General features: G+C 45.9%; 1 protein-coding gene across 1 annotated transcript; it reads right to left on the bottom strand.

Annotated features, from left to right (window-relative positions):
- Nucleotides 1-3,853: 3,853 nt before the first annotated feature.
- LOC121614855 (probable cation-transporting ATPase 13A3) lies at nucleotides 3,854-18,534 on the bottom strand. Its single transcript, XM_041948944.1, has 31 exons — nucleotides 18,484-18,534; nucleotides 18,137-18,310; nucleotides 17,727-17,906; nucleotides 17,534-17,604; nucleotides 17,284-17,367; nucleotides 17,097-17,166; nucleotides 16,870-17,004; nucleotides 16,674-16,746; nucleotides 16,414-16,545; nucleotides 14,722-14,889; nucleotides 14,444-14,601; nucleotides 14,106-14,294; nucleotides 13,455-13,516; nucleotides 13,136-13,286; nucleotides 12,716-12,838; nucleotides 11,856-12,027; nucleotides 11,630-11,750; nucleotides 10,921-11,045; nucleotides 10,635-10,843; nucleotides 9,689-9,793; nucleotides 9,277-9,356; nucleotides 9,116-9,158; nucleotides 8,607-8,716; nucleotides 8,422-8,518; nucleotides 7,872-7,944; nucleotides 7,607-7,784; nucleotides 7,284-7,468; nucleotides 6,864-6,952; nucleotides 6,591-6,671; nucleotides 6,270-6,365; nucleotides 3,854-5,662 (listed from the first exon to the last, which is right to left on the bottom strand). Exons 1-31 carry the CDS (start codon nucleotides 18,532-18,534, stop codon nucleotides 5,480-5,482), a joined length of 3,768 nt encoding a protein of 1,255 aa, XP_041804878.1. The 3' UTR covers nucleotides 3,854-5,479.
- Nucleotides 18,535-20,469: the final 1,935 nt, after the last annotated feature.

The raw sequence follows: 20,469 nt of genomic DNA, 5'->3' as shown, positions 1-20,469 counted from the left end.
TAGCAACTCCCAGCCCCTGGCTCTACCCGCCTTTTGTCCCCCTCCCCAACAGCAGTTTCTGCTCCAGAAGCCTTAGACAAGGCCTCCATTAATTGCGGGCCTGTGTGGAATACACGTGGGACAATGGGCCCAACAGAGTGTCCGGCCCCCAGACAAGGCTGGAAACAAGTGGTACAGGAATCCGGCAGAATAGACTCGTCCTGGCTGATGTCACTGAATACATTTACCTACCTCAGAGCGCATTCACTCTGCGCTTTGTTTTATTTGGACAAAAAAAAAGAAGGGGTAGGGGGAGGCAGCGGTATCAATGGAGAAGAGGAGCTGGCGAGGGTGGGGGGTGTCTCAAGATGGGAAATAACTGGTTGTCATGGCGACTAGCTGAATCAAAAATATGGTCGAGTTTAGCGGAGGCAGAGATGTAAAAAGGGTAGAGGGCATTAGATTAAACCCTGCGTGAGATAAGAGAAGGCTGAAAACAGAGGTTTAGTTTTTCTAGTGTATTCAGCCCTGTTTATACGGCAATAAAGGGCGGATAAAGGAGCGGGAGATTAGCAGACTCATCCAGGCTCATGTTTGTCAACAACAACCTGAGCAGTTTCAAGTCAGCTTATTCCAAGTCAGTACACCAGCAGAGAGGATGCTTAGCCGTGGCAAGTGAAGCTGCGGAGGAAAAGGGGACCATAGCAACTGGTATTTCAGCATAACAACCTGCCATCTGTCACCTAACGTGGTGGTTTCTTTCTTAAAAAAAAAAAGAAAAAGGCCAGCATTTAGATCTTCAACGTGGAGGCAAAGGCAATGAGACTGAAGTCTTATTGAACTCTGGGTCTCCCCCTTTGAAAAGGGAACCCAGTCATCGCCTTATCCCTCATCAAATTGAAAAACGCTTTTAGAGATTCTAAGAGAGGCCTCACATTTAATTTTTAAAACCCAGACATGAAAGTGTTCCCAAACCACATTCAGCAGTGGAAACTCTTTAAAGGACTAGTTAGCATGTAGATTATATGCATTTCAGAGCATTGTCAAAGTATCTAAGTGTATTTACATGTTAATATGTTCAGGGATACTATCGTCTTGAAAAGGTGTTGGGGGGAGCTTGGTTAACCGTGTATTTTCTCTCTGTGGACCATGGGAATGTGATTTCTTTGTGCCATCAAGGTTCAAACACATTCCTGTAAGGCCATGGATATTATGAGCATTGATTCCCTGCAGCACAACAACCTCTGAACCTGTTGATCCTGGTTATAAGATGCAGCTCTTGTCCAGAAATATACTGTAAAGTTAACTTAGCCGGTGCTTAAACTCGATCTTTTTTTTTCTTTCTGATGATTAAAGGTGGTAGAATTGGTTCTTTTATATCAGCGCCAAGCCAGAAGGCTTCAACAAGATCCCCGCTGATGCGCTGCCATGCGGTACTTATCCTCATCCATGCTTAGTCCATATCCATGAGTGTGTTTGCACTGGGATTTATGAATGTGAAGATGGCCCATTCTTGCCACTCAAGATGACTCACAAGACCGGCGTTTTGGCCACTTACGCTGTGAAAGCAGCCTGGGGGATGGCCTTTCAGCACTCGAGGACCTCTGGCTGAGTCCCCTTCACACGGGAGATCAGCCTCACTTGGGAAAAAGTCCCTGCTCCTCACAGGGGGAGCTGTCCAGAGGGATGGCGTGCTCCTTGTCCCAGGGCCTCCCTTCTTCACCTGCCGGCTTAGTGCTCATCACTTATGCACATAATCCCTGGTTAGTGCATGTGATCCACCAGCCCGGGCCCAGGCCCCTGGCCCCTGTGCCTCCCCTGCTCACATGCTTGCTGGGTGGCTCCTGGGTGGCCATGGCAACTCTCATCTTCTCATGACAGTTAGGCTTCAGTCATGGCTCTAAGTCCCTCTTCAGCCTCTGCGTCTTTCTCTGTCCGCTGCTTTCTGTCTCCTAAAGCCCTCCTCTGTTTGTGTGTCGCTCTATCTATGGCTCTCTGTGTCTCTTTTCTCCCGGTTTGGCTGTTCCCATGCTTTGGCCCAGCTCAGGCAGAGAAACCGGCTATAACTCAGCAACAGTGCGGCACCTTCAGGGGCCACAAAAGTGCATTAATGCTATTCTAGTATACATTTAAAGACCGGATTCACCATCACTGCTGATTGTGGCCCAAACGAAGGCCTGACCTCATTTTATTGTGGGTCTGATCCGTAAACTGAGATCGTAAGATACACTTGTGTGCATCTTTTCAGCGCGGCCTCTCCAGGCCTCTGAGTGCAGATCACCTTACCCCGACGCAAAGCCCGAAGCCTCAACCATTAGTTTGTTTAAAGCACTGAATATCACACAGGGCGAGAGAGGCAACGCTAGCGTGGCCCCACACTAACAAGTGTCACAGTGATCCGGGACGGTCCTCCCCCTGTGTGAACGCCATGTGAGAGGCGGCTCCATCCATGCCCCTGCCACCTCCGCACAAGGCCCTCCATTGACTTCTAACCTGTTGAGGGACCACGGGAGACAAAGAGCCGCAGGGCGGGGCCCGTCCCTCCGACAAGCCTGTGAACAAACGTTAACACGGCTGCAACTGTCCACCCCCTGAATCACTGAATTTATTGACCAACCACAGAGCCCATTCAGGCCTGGAAGGACTGATAAAGGAAGGGGGACAGGGACGCCACGAAGGCCCAGGGAAGGAGCCCATGCTTAGGGGACAGGAGGGAGGAGCAGGGCTTTGTGACCGTCTGGTGGGTCACAGACCTTTTACCAGACGTGGGTGCCTTTGTGTCATCTGTAAAATGAGGCCAACCGTAAGTGAGCATCAGGTTGGCCTTGTGTCCTGACTATTAATCAAGACGAGGGCCTTGTGAGGGTCCGACGACCTTCAGAGAAGTCGCAGCAGGTTGACGCCTGCTCCTGGACGAGAATCAGTGGAAGCATGTGTGTGTCGGGCGTTAACAGACGCACTGAGAAAGCTCCTGAAACGACATCCTCTGCCGCAGAAAGCTTGTTACTGTGGCCGTCGCTCTGCAGTTTATTCTAAGCGGGGCTGATCTCTCTGTGGGGACCGTTGTGAGCAAAGAAACAGTAAACAAAGACTGTGTGCACCCGAATCTTGAAAGTACACAACTCAGACAAAAAAACGTATGGGTAAAAGAGAAAGGAGATGAAGTCCAAAATGTTTGAAATAGCACACGTCTGAGCGCAAGCTTGGGAAAACCTTTTAGAGCGAGTAGCTAGCTGTGAGGAAGAAAGGCTGTGTGTTTTAGCTTCTTTATGTCTTTCCACCACTCTCCATCTGTTGCTCCACCGATACAAAAGGAATACAGCAGAGTGTACACAAAAACCCATATTGCTTTGTGGAGAGGCAACACTATCCACCAAACTACATGGCAAACACCCACCGAAAGCAAGACATCCTGGCTCTGTACACACCGGTGTTTACCGAAAAGATGATCCGTGCAAGTCAGGGAGACACACATGAATTCATGATGCCTCCTCATCCTCATCATGAATATTCCCAAAAAGGCTCTTCCCTGATCTGTGGGAGATTCTTTTCTCTTTGGTACAAGCGAGGACCCCCTTCCCTTATTCACAGTCCCCCCTAAATCCACCCATTCAGTGCCTATAGGCCCTGATCTCCACATGAAATGATACCCCTCTTTCTCCTCCACTCTCGCGCCTTTAAGCACCCATATGCCAGGCAGCGAGGAGGCTGGGAAAGCCCATAATTGATCAGTAAGTCTTGGCTGAAAAAGTGTGACCAGGGTCAGCCCCCCACGAAGCACGCAAGAGTGGCTTAATATACAGATTTATTGGGAAATGTAATGGGAGTTCTGCAGAGCAAACACAGCGATATTTGCTGACAGACACTGAAACACTTTTGTCACATTGTAGAAATAAGAAAATAAGTACAAACACAATAATACAATTTTCAAAAGCACATTCCCTTAAATTTTTTTTGTTGTCAAAAAGGGGAGATTTAGATGGCTAATTCTCATATTCTTCACATTTATTTCATTTTTAACCTTGACTAGGGAAATATGTATATAACAACCGTAAACAGTTACATCACAATATTACATAAAAATCAAACATTAAAATCAATGGTTATAAAATTGGCACAGCAGCAAGTGTCTCATTGATTCGTTTTGATTAATAACTTTCGCTATTTAATTAAAACATTAAGTTATCAGTTGTGTACAGTACCTTAGTGATGTTAAGTGGCGAAATTATTCTTCCTTTCAAACATTCAGTTCCAAAAAGAAAGACGTTTTGAGAAAAAGAGCATGAGGATTTCATGATGCATTCAAGGGACACAGAAATGGTTCATTTGGATTCTCTGGGTAACAAACACGCTCTCTCTCTCTCACACACGCACGCACACGCACACACCATAAAATTTTTAAAAAGGGACACAGAAACTTCTGCCTCTCTCTTCCACGGGAAGAATTTGAACCGAAGCGACAGAAATGCAGCAGTGGAATGTTTCCCGCCTTGGAAATACAACAGTACCAGTTATGTTCACAAAACTGCAAAAAGGCACAAATCTCTCGGGTGTCTATGAAATCATGTGACCCAATAATGTTTCACAAGTTCAAGATTTAGGCAGCGGCTAATCTTAACGGAAGAGGGTCTGCTTTTACTCACAGTGAAGCAGGAAGATTAGTCCAGTGTTCTCAGGCTCAGACCTGACTGCACCGTGCCTGTTTGATGTATCTGCTCTTTTGTTCGGTGTGAAGAAAAAAATGCACCTCATGGTTCAGATTTTTCAAATACTGGAGCAGATAATAAAAACAATGACGAGACCATCCCCAGTGTCCAGTGTAGTAGTTGCATTGTGTAAGACATCTGAAAGGAATGGTTTCACATTCTGGGAAATGCACTTATTCGCTTTCTTGCTGAGGGCTGGACTCTGTTGGTTAGCTTAGCTTAGCATAAAGACTGGAAACAGTTAGCATGGAGTCTGAGGTCACCAGGCAAAACCACCATGTGTCACTATTACACTTTGGTTTAAGAACGGATTAAACCAAATCAGATTAAACGTGTTAACTAGTGAGCTTTAGAAGATTTTTACCTTTGGGCAGAGCCAGACCTGCTCCTGTTCCCAGTCTTTGTGCTAAGCTAAGCCAACTGACAGCTGTCACTACCTTCATATTGACCGTACAGATATGAAAATGGTATCAACTTTCTTGTCTAACTCTCGGCAATCGAGTGAATAAGTGTATTATTCATTTATTAGCAATCCCTTTAACAGAGGCCCGTGGCTCAAGTTTCAGCTGTGTGGCACGACAGTACGGTTCAAGTCCAAGTCCAGCGTGAATCAAAATAGAAGAGAACTTTTGTATGAGCAGCTCACAGTGTCGTTGCAGTAGCAGCCTCGGCTTCATGAGGCTCCTGGATTGGTCGCTGGCATCAAGCAGGTCTGAGCTGAGGCCAGGCTCAGTGAAAATTAAGGCTTGTCGGGGGTCTTAGGTTTAGTCTGTGGAGCAGTTTGCTTGTTGGTGTCAGAGGGGGGTAGAGTTGTGGGATTGCGGATCACTGGCGTAGGTCACAACGGAGGGCCTGGGGGGCCAGTCGGTGTCGTCCTGCAGCTCCAGGGCCAGGCGCATGTAGCGCACTCTTGGTGGCTTGTTTCTCCGACAGAAAAACCAGGAGAGGAAGGACGAGGCCCAGCGGCCATTGGCCACCTGGGAACGCGTAAAGCATGAATATTATAAAGAGAAAAAAAATGGTTAGCAAGCCAGTATTATGGATGTTTTTGCATCATCTCTGCTGAATGCATGAGGGAGACTCCTCAGGATGTGATTTCATATACTGTAGTTACATTTGATTTCACATTGCGAGATGATGCACCGATTTTTCTTTTTATTTGCAGGAAATATTGGGGTTGGTAGACAGTTTTAAGTCAAGAGGACAAAATTTGACGCTCCGATGATGTGGTCATTCAAAATCACACTGCTTACTGCATTAAGATTAAAAGCTTTCCTTTATTACTTTATTTTTTTGTGAAGTTGCAGTAGCTTGTCAAGCTCTGTTGCCTGATGGATTCATGAGATGAGCCAGAACTGGTGAAATGAATTCTCAAGAAAAACACTACAATGAATAAAAGATCCTATTAGATTTAGTCTCCATTGATTGTGTACACAGCAGCCACAACGTGTCACAGGTCACTAGAGGAAAATGTGAAGCAAGAGATTTAGAGAGTTAAGAGCTACTGTAGGAATGTGCAGAAATCTTTCTATAAAGTGAGAGCAGACAAAAACAAAAAAAAAAGTGTAGACAAAAGCTTCCAACCTGAGGTGTGTCAGCAGAGGGCGACTCTGTGGGGCGATTTACCCCCTGATTGCCTCTGAAAATTAGCTTCCACAAGACGATGTCAACGATCACAATCTACGGGAGATTTCAGTGGGAATCAGCTGATCATGACGATTGGGTTACAGCCACAGAAACGCACAGAGAAATAACTCAAATAGAAAAAAATGATTCATCGATTTCATTCATTAGGCACTACTGAGCCCGGAGGCAGTCGGAAAAAAACAATCAATGCATGCAAATCGCAGTTTTCTGATGACAAAGGGAGCTCGGTGATGAGAGCGTGCAGGGTGTGAAGCGTACCTCCAGTATGAAAGCCACAGCCGCATTCACTATGACGATGATGACCAGTGTGACGCGCCAGTCGTGGGGAACACACACGATCTGAGTGGAGGCAGAGCAGCGGGAAGAGCAATGTAAAACACACACACACACACACACACACACACACACACACACACACACACACACACAAACACACACACACACACACACACAAACGCAGCATATTTTCTGCGTCGGTCAGAACATTAATGCAGCAACACCATCCTGAAAAATGTGAAAAGCAGAGTTTACCTCCAGGAAGTTCTCGATGGCGGGAACAGGATGCAGCATGATGAAGAGGAGGAAGGTATACAGAACAATGCAGGACAGCATGAACGGGCCTCGTGAGAGAAAAACACAGACTTTCAGTGACGCCACATTATTTCCATCACTCATACTGGATATACGGGTAGAGATTAGGGCCTGTAGTATATCACACTCATACTGAAGTGATGAAAAAAACGATTTAGAAAAGGAATGGATGCACAACGGAAAATTAATAATAATAATTACATCAAATCAAATAAAAATCTAAAAGAATTTACTTTTCTATCAACTTTCTATCCAAACAAAGGAAAAAAAGCATAACAGCATTTGTACATAAAAGCATGATTCAGCATATTTAAGCTTGTTCTGTGCCGACAGTCATCTCTCTGCAAACACAAGTCTTACAGTTCTTGTAGCTTGGCTGCCTGAAGGGCTTCCCCTTGGAGAAAACGATGGCCACGGCCAAATACTGGAAGGCGGAGATGTAGAAGAGGGTGGTGTTCTCGTAGTTCCTGATGTTTTTGGGGTCCTGAGGGGTTGTTGTTGTGTTCGAGCTGTTAGAGAAACTGAAGCTGGAAACGTTGCAGGCGCTGCGGGAGACGAGAGAAGAAGCAGAGCGTTAACTCAAACCGCAGAGGCAGAAAAAATAAAATAGCATTTACATACATTTACCAATCAGCGGTTCACTGATTCATCCGGCGGGGGCTCGTTTCAGACAGGCTACTCACTCTGACTGAGGCGTCCACGTCTCGTACCAGCTCTGCTGTCGGACTAAGAGGAAAGCCAGGACCTGGAAGGCCAGGCTGGTGAGGATCTGGGTCAGAACCGAGCAGAGCAGCGGGCCGGAGATCAGGCTGGAGGGCGGGCGACGCCACACCAGCTCCTTCCACGCCGGGTTCAGACTCACTGAAGACAGAAAGGATCAGCGAGCGGCTTGAGTTACAGCGCGTGAGGACATAAAGTGATGAAATGTGATCTCTTCATGCCACTCACTCGTGAAGACAGTGATGAGGATGATGGCGATGTCAATGAAGAGGAACTGGAAGTCTCCCAGGTTGCTGAGAATCTACAAATATCACGGGAGTCACGCAACAGCAGATGAAAGGATCTACAATATCTATAATCTATAATCACCAACTTCAGCTCTGTGCAAATGAATGTGATGTATTCCACTGATAAGCCTCATTCTCACTCTTCCCAGGAACAAAACTCGCTTTGTGATCGCTGTCTTTGTTTGGCGGCTGACGGATGAAACCCCCCTGACGCCTCTTTAAACCCCAAACTTCTACTTCGTTCCTGCTCAGGAGCCCTCTGTATGTCATGTGGGGACCACACAAGCTACCAAACACCTGACGCTGTGCCTGCTGCCATCACGTTTAAAACACAGATGACTTGAAGAAACCCCATGGATCGCCTTCACATTGTTTGCTACACAGCTGGAAACATCATATTCAATTCTCAAAGAGGGAAAATAAACTGTTACACTAAAATGTGGAGCGTTGCAATATTCCAGCTAAGTAATCGTGTGAGTGAGAGTGTTTACCGAGTAGAGCAGCGTGACGCTGAGGTACTGGATGATGCTGTACAGAGCCATGAACTTGAAGACGCAGAATGATGTGATGAGGGCAGCTCGGCCCTCCCTTCAGAGAGGAAAGACGCACTTTGTTATATTTCCCACATGTAAAATTCTCTGCTCTGGATGACGTTCCTGACTGCATGAGCTGCTACCTGATAAGGTTGGGGACACAGCAGATGTTCGGGGTGGAGGAGGTGAAGGGTGAAGCAACGGAGGCCTCCAGCTCAGACAGGGAGATCCCACTGTGAGCCCTCTTCAAAGCCTGAGACAGAGAGAACGCTGTGAGTGTAAATCACTTCACAATCCAATGTCATCAAGAGGAAGTGCAGGCTTTTAGTGTTTTAACGTTCTGTGAGTGACTTTTAGATACTCGTTAACTTACTACTCTTAAAAAATATTAAACTGGAAGCATCAAATTTCAAAACACTCACACAATTGTTGGATGTTTTTTGTAGTTGTAACTATTCTTCCAATGTGATTGTGGCATTTTTTCAGTAAAAGATTTTGCTTTAAGGGAGTTTTGTGTGTGTTTTTCTGCACAGATCCTGAGATCCAGTCAGGCCCAAAACCCAGAGACAGAAGGCATCTGTGCTTACGGCAGAACACACACATAGAAAATGTTGTGATTTGTGCATATGAAATGAATGTAATCCACACTTACTCCACAGTCATTGGCGCCATCACCACACATTCCAACAGTGTAGCTGCAGGGTAAACAGATATATAGATCTATAAATCTATGAAATCACATGATCTCCAACAGATGGAAACCAAGCTCATCAGCAGATTCAAACCGAAGCCGCAGACAAATGAGAGACTCACTCGATGCTCTGCAGGATCTCCACCAGCTGAGTCTTCTGGTCTGGAGCCATGCGGGCGAAGACGGTGGCGTTCAGCACGAGCTGCAGCGCCCCCGTGTGGAGAGGCAGAGGATTACATTCAAAGTACATTTACTCAAGCACTGTGCCAAAGTACAAATGTGAGGATTTGCTGCTTTTCCTTTTAATTCTTTTACAATCTGAATGTTTTGTAATCATTTTGAGCTGATGATAGTTGAACAAAACGAGCACTGTGAATGTGTCCCTTTGGTCTCTGGCTAATTGTGATGACATTTGTCACTATCCTCTGAAATTTTACAAACCATCGATCAATTAATAGAGAAAGAAATCAGCAGATTAAAATAAGACAGACTTGAAAGCTGATATAAACTACGTGTCCAAAGATGACTGTGTACCTTCTGGACGAGCTGAGGGAAGTGCTCAGTGATGACAGCAAAGGCTCTGCCATCCACAGCAAAGTGATAGCTTTGTTCCTGCTGAGTACCTGGCTCATCATGTTCCTGCTCCTCCTCCAGGTTTATCTCCACCGTCTGTAGGACAGAGGATGAGGCAGCCGTCACGAGAACACCAGAAAACCAGAGGAAGGTTGTGGTGGGGGTGTTTATTCCTTTACTTTGGAGTGATCAGATATTTGAGAACAATTCAATTTGAATCTGAGGTGCAAATAACCGATGAGACATTCTTGAACATGGGTTTCTCAAACTTGTACAGGGCAAACAGTGGACTGGTTAAGCAGGAGTGACAACCAAAGTCTCCGTCCTTTGTAGGAAATGGGGTACAAATGCTCTCTATAGTCAACAGGCTACCTGTCAGTGCATGTAGATATTCTTTACATACTTTTATTTATTGATTTTAGGGCTGTACTGAATGCCATGATTTTACATTTGGAGCTTCAGTTGAGGTTTTGGAATGAAGCTTTGGATGCCTGTTGTCAGATTTTACAGCGCCATCACCCGGAAAAATATAAAAAAAATAAAATAGATTATTCAAACAAAATCCTCTTTGAAGTGAATGCAGATTCATGATCTTTTTATGAAACATCATTTTCCATAATAGTGTTACAGCAGATTTTTTGTTTTTGTGGTTATATAAATGTAATTATGTTGCTGACAGATTGTTCTCTTTGTGGGCTGCAGGCCGGAGAGCAAACAGCTTTTTGACACAGCTGATTGACAGGCTAAAGGTCAACAAACATGGACTAAAACAAAATATTTCTCTCAATAAAGGCATGCTTTAAATTTTGGAAATGCTGTGAGCACTGAAGCATTGAATATTGATTTACAATTCAAATGTCAACGTTATGAATGAAGCCTTGAAGCTTCAAACTGTTCAGTACAGCGCTAGTTGATTTATTCGTTCCTCTGGCTCTGAGGCTTTCTGTCTCACCTGAGTGTCTTTGATGGTCTGGGCCGTGTTTTCAGTGTAGTGCCATGTGATGCTAGCAGGATGCAGATCCTTAGGAGGCACAGCGTCTGCTACGATGACCCTCTCATGGGCACGGACCATCCCGCAATCTCGAGCCACCGATATCGCCGTCAACATATTGTCACCTAACAGAGGACTCGCACAATGTCAGGCATCAGTGCAGTAACGGCATAACAGGAGAACGAGCCCTCGTCTGATTTACCTGTGACCATCAAAGTGCGGATGTTGGCTTGTCGCAGCTGAAGCAAAACCCCGGCAGTCTCCTCTTTAATTTTGTTCTGCATGATGATCAAACCAACAAACTCCATGTTGGTTTCTATCAGGTCCCTGAAAGCCACAAAACATACATTTCGTTAGCATTCTACTAGCACTAGCATTCACATTTCCCACATTCATCAGAACGCCAGTACACGTGCACACGCAGAAAGGAACGTGTTTCTTTTCATCTGATGGTCCTGTGGGCTTGTAAATCTCACACGATTATCAAACAGATCATAAAAAATAGGGTTGGCCCTGATTACAGTTTTGCCCTTTACCTCAAATTGCGTCATATCTTGTGGCCGTGTGATATTATGATAAGTTGAGGCTACTGTTGGTGGGAAATTGATGTTGCTCATGCTTCTTCTTCTGTGGTGGATTTCCAGCAGGCTGTTGCGAGTCCAGCAAACAGCTTTTTATTCTGGCACTGCAACCTGACATCTGCTCCCCTTTCAGATGACTGGGACATTTTCTCCTCTGGTGCAGCAGCAGCGTAAATATTTGGACATTATGTAATTTGGTTTATTTGTCCAGTAAGTGGACCTGCGTCCTCCTGACATCAGTGGGGAGTACAAGCTTTAGGGTCAGGTCTCTGTCATGCATCTGTCAACAGCTACGAGTGCTGTGGCCAGTGTTATTTGCGGAGGAATTACCTGCTGAGGCTCTGGACTTTGTGCCAGGAGAGTTTGGACTCCAGCTGTCGATGTGCCAGGGCAATAACCCTGAAGCCCTGCCTGGTGTAGGTCCCCAGAGTCTCTGTGAAGCTCTGTGGGACTGAAGAGGAGGACAGAGCCACGTCAGTCCATTTTCTTGTCAACTATTTTGTGCATCTTTCTAGAGATGCTGGATGAAAACCTTTAACATACAGACGTGTCAGACCTGTGTGCTGCTTGCAGAGTCTGGCCACGACCTCCGGCGCTCCTTTCAAGTAAGCGTCCATGTGTTTCTCCCCCAGCCTCCGGACCACCACGCTCATCCTCTGCAGGGCCGAGGAGAAGGGGAACTGACGCACGATGCCGATCTCACAGCACTGAGGAGCAAAAGGCACACGCTGAATACATGTTCGGACGCCCCAGACGGTTTTTACTTGGCGGTCAGTTTAAAGGAATAGTTTGATATTTTGATGAAGGGCTTATTCGCTTCCTTTGCTGAGCGTTATGTGAGAAGAGCGTTATCGCTCTTAGCAGGCACATGGTTAGCTTAGCTTAGCGTGAGAGCTGGAAAAGAGGGGAAGCAGCTAGCCTGGTTGTAGAATGCTAACAAAATCTGCCTACCAGCTCCAGAAGTCACTGCTCGCGACCAGGAAATAGTCCAACATATAAACCTCCGTAAAACCACAACCTATCGGATTGACAGTGAAATTAAGAGATGCCGTTATACACATTTTGTTATCTTTGGAGAGAGGCATTCTAGCCGTTTCCCTGTTTCCAGTCTTCACGCTAAGCTAGGCTAGGCTAACTGGTAGTTGGCAGGAGCTTTTCATCTAACGTACAGACATGAGAGTGGTATCAGCCTTCTCCTCTAGCTCTCAGCGGGAAGGTGAACAAGGGTATTTCCCAAATTATCTAACTAGTTGCTTTAAAAATGATGAAAAAAAGGACAACTTACTGATAATTCAGACAGCTCCTGAAAATAAAAGGATTGAACGATATCATATTTCTGAACTCACACAGGAACTTCTAAATATATTTCTTTAGAGCCACAAACACACATATTGATCATAAAATAATGAGATGTACCATGTTCTCAGTCAGTGGGTTGTTCTGATTGGCCTCGGGGACGGTGTGCTTTGGCGGTCGCACCACTGTGGGCATTATGGGATTGTGGAGTGCAGTCTCTTCCTCTGTGGGCTCCTCCAGGATCTGAACAAAAACAACATCATACGATATTTGAACCAAGCGTTGAGCTTACAGACTCCATTACCCTAAACCCGGTGTGACACTCTCCGCCCCTGCTTCCTCTTGACAGGAGGAGACATTTTCCGCTGTTCATGCTGGAGTATCCATGGGACCAGACTTTGACCGTTTTAGCCAAGAAGAACTGGCTCTGCCAAGGCGACGAGCGCGGTGCTGCATAATTCATGAACAGGCTGGTGTCTGTGCTCGTTGCGGTGCAGATGACTGGGCACGCTGGTGTAAACACTGAAGATCTTTGCTTACCCAGCCTGTAGCGCCAAACATCTTGAGGTCTAAAGGGTCTCCGGAGAGCTCGCCCTCTATCTTGGTCAGCGTGTGGCAGGTGGCCATGCAGGCCACAAAGGCAGAGTTCACCAGACTTTCTTTAGCTGCATCAGACTCTGGGGGAGCAAAGCTGGAAGAGAGAGGAAGGATCTCATAAATTACAACAAATACATACAATATACAGTATGTTTCAGTCACGCCGCCTCTGGATGCTTAATTCTTATCTGTGTTGTGGTCACTCTCGAGAAACTGATACAGATGTGTGTGCAAAAGACCCAAATCTGAGAGGCTTGCTTACCTGCCATCATCAGCTCTCTGAATACCCCACAGGTCCAAACCATCCTCAGTCAGAGTGCCAGTCTGAGGGAAAAACACACGGGTAACAATGCACATAAAGGTAACAGAGACAAATAGAGCAGGAAATCAATTCTAACACCTTCTTCATCTTTAACCTCTTTATTTAATCTACACCAGTGAGAGCTGAGCTGTTCATGCAACAGCATGCACACACGCTTTGTGACGTGTAGAAATATCACGCATGAATTAAGATAACTGTGAGCTTCAACATCTGGCCACATAATCCTCCACAGTGTGTCCACTGTGCAAAGAAAAGTTAAAAGACTCTTTCAGGCAGGCGTGACACTGATTTGAACCATCTGTGTGATCACAAACCTGATTTGCTGCAACAAAGTATTATTTTCAGCATCGATTCACCTGCTTGTTTCCTCAGTTAATCATGTGGTCTAGAAAATTTAAAAAAATATCACCTAATCGCTCTTTGCACGGACGCTTGATTAGTAATTTTCATGCATTCTGAAAACTTCAACGATCTTGAAACGTTTGTTGAACGCAGAGCCTGAAATTCAGCTTTTTAAAACAACATTTCCTGAATTCCAAACAAAAAAAAACAAAATCACACTGCAGGAGCTGGCAGCTGTGTTTAAACTACCTTGTCAAAGCAAACCAGGTTAAGCTGACCGCACATGTTGATCCTCTGAGGACTGATGCAAAAGATGCCGATCCGCTTCAGGCGCCGCTGCGCAAACACGATGCCAGCTGTCATGGCCGCCGGTAAGGCCGGGGGAACGGTGATGGTGATGATGTCCAGGGATTCGATGATGATGGTTTTAGCTGGAACCTGGATGAGATCAAGAAGAAAAACAGGGGCACCCTCTTAAAGAAGGATTTCTATTGGAAGACAGAAGCAGGAAACATTCAAATCTAAGCTTCTGCTCTCGTTTCTTAGAGGAAAAGGTTGCTTCTCCTCTGCAAGATGTGCTGTGAGACCTTGTTCATGATGCTGAGGACGATGGTGTAGACGAAGCCGATCCCCGCCACCCCCACCAGACACAACAAGAACAGGTAAGCGTCGCGGTACAGCTTGAAGTCTGTGGGTTTAGGGTAGAGGATGGAGCGCACGAGTTGGCCTTTCTCTGTGCTGAAGCCTGTGGGAACACAGAGGTGATGACATTTGTAGGAGCTGAATATATATTCACAACCCCTGAGGGAGATCAGTCCATACGTATAGCAAGCTGTTATCCCCACCCTGTTTTTCTCCATCTCACCTGTTCTGACCACAACTGCCTTCACCAGTTCACCGGTGTAGAAGCGGGTCTGGATGACGTTGGTACCACAGAACAGGGTGTACCTCTTGTGCTCCTCCATGTCGTAGCGCCTGGCTGCCTCCTCGCCTGAACTGGGCAGACCGGTCTTGGTAACTGGCACGCTCTCTCCTGTGGAGGGACAATTAACAGACATGCATTGAACAAACACGACTCAGGACCGAACAAGAGCTGCAAAAGTCTAATTAAAAGAATTAAAAAGCCAAAATATTGCAAAATGTAGCAGAAGAGATACGTTGCTGTGGATATAAATATTTACATAAAGCCTTGAAATGAATTCAACTCGACTTCTTTGACTGCAAAATGCTGTGGGACACTCTGCTCATATTACCACTATGTTCTATACGGATGCTCACAGTTGGATTGCACAATGAGGTAAATATCTGATAACAAAGTTCACTGTGTTGGATGAGCATTCATGAGAGATATTAGTTTTAGTAGAAGTGGAAGCACTAAGCTGTGATACCAGTGATTGGCATAAATCAACAGGACAATGGCAGCATAAATCTGTGCAGAGTAATGGTAAATCAGTTTTGTCATGATGACGGATGACTGTGTGAAAAATAAATCAAATAAGCATGAGCTCAGGGTTCATTTATTAGCTCTTCCCACATTTAGCTAAAACCTGAGAAATCATCGAAGCTAAAAGCTCTTAAAAAAGCTGCTAAGTGAAAAGGAAAGCGAGTGTAAGGAGTCAGGGGCATTTCTAGGACTTGAGGTCTGGGGTCCAGACCCTCTGGGGCCGAGGTCAGGGTGTGAGCGGTGGCCCCCGCTGTTCTGCCTGGAAAATTACAGTTTAAATTTCATTTCATTGTGATGCACTGTATGACTAATGCAAACATTATATTCCAATTGAAATGTAATTCTTAGCAGTAATGTTTAGACGTCTGCAGGTCAGCTCAGCTCTCAAACCTACAGCACCAGTGCTCGATTACTTCACAATTCTATTGTGTTTTTACATTTCTACTTGACTGCTGTGATGTTTGGCCCCCAAATACAATAAACTAGCAGCCTGATGACAGCAGACTGAACTGAAACACTTGTTCCTTTGTCCAGTCATTTAGGGAATGTCAGGGTTTGTGTTGCAGACAGGCATCCTCTATCCTTTACCTCCTGGCATCTGTGCCTGCTCACAAAATCATGTATTACCTTCCTTGCGTAGCTTATCCATGTTCTCTGCCAAAAATGTCAGAAGGCACAGGCAGCAGATATCACAGACGTGTCGTTAGGGTTTGCTTTTATACATTAGTCAATAAACCAGTGGCTCTCGAAGCTCGGGGCGGTACAGTCTGTGCTGACCTTTCTGCTGTGGTGTTGAAACTGCTGCAGCCGCGTCTCCCAGAAGTTACATTTACACACAGCTAACTAGCAACAGCAAATTTTGTTTTGAGGGAAACGTCATGTCTCCCATATTACGTTTTGTATTAACATAATGGGGAATTGCAAAAAACTAAATTTTTCCCAAACCATAACTAAAGTGCTTTTGTTGACTGAACCTAACAGTCAGGAGGCTGGATGTGAACTCTGGATTCTGCACTCTGTATGCACACCATCCCACCCGACCACCTCCTCGTGAATCCAGCATGATGAATAAATGTGTTTCATTCACTTTCATTTTCCACATGGAAATATGACCTGTCAGCATGCTCTCGTTAACGATGCAGGTTCCGTGGATGAGCACGGCGTCGCAGGGCATGATCATCCCGTTGGCCGGAATGACTATGACGTCACCGGGCACGAGCTCCGTCGACATGGCCTGTTCGACGTCTAGGAGCGACATAAAGAAAGAAGAGCGTGAAGATGGCATCGTGCGTAAACTCCCTCCCTGCAGGCGAGGATGAGGATGACAGACTAATGTGTGTAGCTCTGCTTCGTCTCCACAAAGTCAAACTTGCCTTTATTTCCTCTGCACACGGTGACGCGGAGCACGCTGTGTGCTGCCACCATGTCATGCAGCATCACGTATTGCTGGAAGAAGAGAGTCACTGTATCACAGAGTGGAAAAACATATAAACAAAAAATACCATGATAGAGGATTATTTAGGGCCTTTCCTTCAAAACTGTTTCTCATGTGAGTTCTTCGTGTCTCACCTTTTTAATGGTATACAGTGAGGTAGCTATTGAAATGACAGACATGATAACTATGGCTGTAGCATAGTAGTAGTAGTCCTCAGCACTCCAGAGAATAACGCTGAAGAGCTGGAAGATGTAGAAAGGATTCAGGACCTGGCCGGGGAGGAGAAAGATGATATTATTGTTGGTACATGCAGAAAGAGGAGGTGTCAGAGGTGATATTGCGCAAAGAGCTCTGAACTCACTTCCTTTATGAGGAGCTTGAATAGAGAGGGCACCTCTACAGCAATCATATTCTCCCCGAAAAACAGCGCCCTGACAGAAAAAAAAAAGAATTGCCACTTTAACATGATCACATGGCTGTGATGGCGGTGAGGAAGTCGAGCTTCCTGCAGAGAGACATGAAATGTGTGTGTGTGTGTGTGTGTGTACCTGTATTCCTGCAGTGTTTTAGACAGGCCACAGCTGTGGTCAGAGTGGATGCTTGCACAGCTCAACTTCAAATCCTCCAGGCCTCTAGAAAAGTCACACGCATTCATTTCTACTGTGGTCGTGCAGAGCAAGAGACACGTGCTTATGATGCGTAACTGTAGCAGCTACTCCATTAATTTAGCTTATTTAGCAAAGAAATCTGAAAAAACACAAGACCATTAACTGCACTGCTTTTCAGTGGTACTCTTACTTATAAAATTCAAAGTTCTGCATCAGGTCATTCCAGTAGTATGTAGTGTCGTGGTGGGTGAAGTAGTAGATCTAAGAGGGAGGAAGCAGAGTTGGAGGAGGTGGTCAGAAATCACTGATCGCTGATCTGGACTCTCAACTTAAATGCATGTCTTTTCGAATATGACTCCGGGGTTAGCTTTGGTTTGAGGTACCTGAGCAGGCTGTCCGTGGGCAAATTTCCCACGACGCTCCTCGTGCACAGCGCCGATGCTGAGGTCTCCGTCTCCATTCGGCAGCTGAGCCGTGGGCGGCAGATCCAAGCTGTCGAAGGGTTTCCTCCCAGGAGCCGACATCACCTGTACTTTGGCTCGAAACCACTGCTTGAACTCATCCTGTTATAACAATGTGGAGAATTACATTTTTCCTTGGCCGAGAGACTGAATTTATCATTTGCAGCGTAATACGGTACGCGTGCCAAAGAATATAACGAGTGTAAGGATGATTTGTGAGCAGCAGCAGCACAAGAGTGAAATCCGAATTCTGCGAAAGAAGAAATAGACTCACACAGGAACAGGAAACATTATTTACACTTGTCTGCTCGTTTTAGCTGGAGGTTGCCTACCGTGGACCTCAGCAGCAGTGTGTGCGCGTCCCTCAGCGAGGTGTGTGTGCAGGTGCCCTTGACGCCCCACTCAGGCAGCCAGTAGAGCAGCAGCAGCAGGAGGCCCCCGGTGCACACAGCACCGACGCCCACCAGGATCATCTTCCACAGACAGGGCTGGTAGCCCCACACCTCCTGCTCGGGCAGACGCTCATGTTAACGCACAGATGAACACACTGCTCCAGCTGCTATTATCCGCGTTTGTCTCCAGCTTTACAGCGCGAAAAGTTACCACTTGATGATTCCTTGTTCAACAGAAAAGACAGTTATACAGAGAACACAGCTTGTAGATGGGAAGTGATATTTACCATCTCATCCTCCAGGCCCTGGTTAATGATCTTCACCTCTTTTGTATTCATTCTGTCAGGAGTGCAACAACTGCAAAGGCAAAGCGAGATCACTTTATTACCAAATCTCCAACAGACGCTTCAGTTGCAGAAGCTTTCTTATCATAAAAGCCGACTCTGTCTGGTCAGCAGCGATGTTGCAACTTCAGTCTCGGTCAGCGACGGGAAAGGATTCACATTTATGACGTCTGGAGCAAAAACCGCCCGAACAGGCGAAGAAAGTCAGCGACTGACTTGTTTTATTCATCAGCGGGGACGAACAGCAGAAGAGGGGTGTGTTTGTATAGCATCAAACACAGAAACATCTCTCTTGTAAGTAACAACCTGACTGAACCGCAGCGCCCGAAAACCACATGAAAAGACACTGGGCTCAAAGCCATTTAAGAAGACAGCGAGGATTTCCCTCGTTGTTCCCGACGACTCATGGTTTCCTGGAACTTTGGCTGACGTGGAGATGGCGCTGCTGTTCTGCCTCATTAAGGCTGGCCTGCAGCTGATTTATCTACTTGGAATAACTGTGATCCCTCTAAACGTGCAGTATCAAACGATGCGTTCACATGTCCGACCTGGGCCGCACAACACACTCACCTATCAACGACTTTACTGACGCGAAGCCGTGCAATGTGTTGCAATGAATGTGACGGTAAGTGTGATGCGGTGTTGTGGTGTTAAGCATTGATCCAGTACAGGAAAGGCTGTAATGCATGGAAACCTTTGCACCGTGCACACACTTTGTGTTCAATAACAGTTACACCTACAGTAATGTTTGACTCACAGCCTGTCTGACCTGTATAGCACCGTCACTTCACACTTCATCCACAGGAAACGTGTGCTTTCTTTAAAGGGAAAACACAACGACTCGGATCAGGTGAGACACAAGTATAAGTACTCACCAAATCTAAGACAGATCTAAAGTGTGAGGAGCTTCTATGGCCTCACGAGACAAAAGCTGCACTTTTATCCTTCATCGTAAAAAACTACATAACACCTCATATCAGCGTGAGCAGCCATCCCCATCGTGAAGGCCGGTGGTGGCAGCACCATGCCGTGGGGACCCCTCTCTGCAGCTGGTCCTGCAAGGTTTGAGGAGGTGACACAGTCAAATAAGAGAAATCCTGTTTGAACCCCCGCTGCAGTCTGCTGGCGAGCCAGGACTTGGGATAAGATTTGTTTTTCCAGCAAGACAAAGAAGCCAAACATAAAACTTAAAGCTACACAGGACTGGCTTCACAACAGCTACGCTGAAGTCATCCAGGAGCCAAGAGCCCAGATTTCAATCCAATCTGGATTTGTGGCAGGAATTCAGATGTTCTCTTCAGGCCCTTTGCACCTTGACAGAACTTTCTATATAAATTTTGCTTAGAAGATTTGGGGAGTTACAGATTCCAGATGTGCAAGTTTATCCACGTGGACTGAAGTCAGGGCTGATGCAAAAGGTGCCTCCACTGACTTCAACACTGACTTCAGGGAGCGAGACGTGAGGGGTTTGTTGTACTGAAATTAGATTGGTGGAGATTTCATATTAACACAGGACTGGTGTGTCAACAAATCCAAATTAACCAAACACAACTCAAAGTTATAAAACAATAAAACAAAGTCCAACATGGTGATACTTTGTATAACACTGAATTATTAACCAGGTTATTGCTCTAGTGTGCACACAACCTGAAGTTAAAGCGATCTGGGTGGAAAACAGAGGATTTCCACACTGCTGAAACACTGGATCACTTAGCAGCAAACAGTGACTGAGGAGCCTTTCAGTCGCACTTTCTGTCTCCTGTTTTAAAGTCACAGAATCGTTTCGACGGCTGCTGTCGAGCTGAGATGAAGCTCAGCTGTAAACACCGATGAAATAAGCGCACACACACACACACACACACTCACGCGTTTGAGCGACTTACCGACGGCCCTCGTCTTCTCCGTCAGTACATCTCGGTCAGGTGAGCG

Source organism: Chelmon rostratus, chromosome 12 (assembly GCF_017976325.1).
Source record: "Chelmon rostratus isolate fCheRos1 chromosome 12, fCheRos1.pri, whole genome shotgun sequence".
NCBI lineage: Eukaryota > Metazoa > Chordata > Actinopteri > Chaetodontiformes > Chaetodontidae > Chelmon > Chelmon rostratus.
The sequence above is the reverse complement of the archived record's forward strand: the minus strand, read 5'-3'. Positions and strand labels throughout refer to the sequence as shown.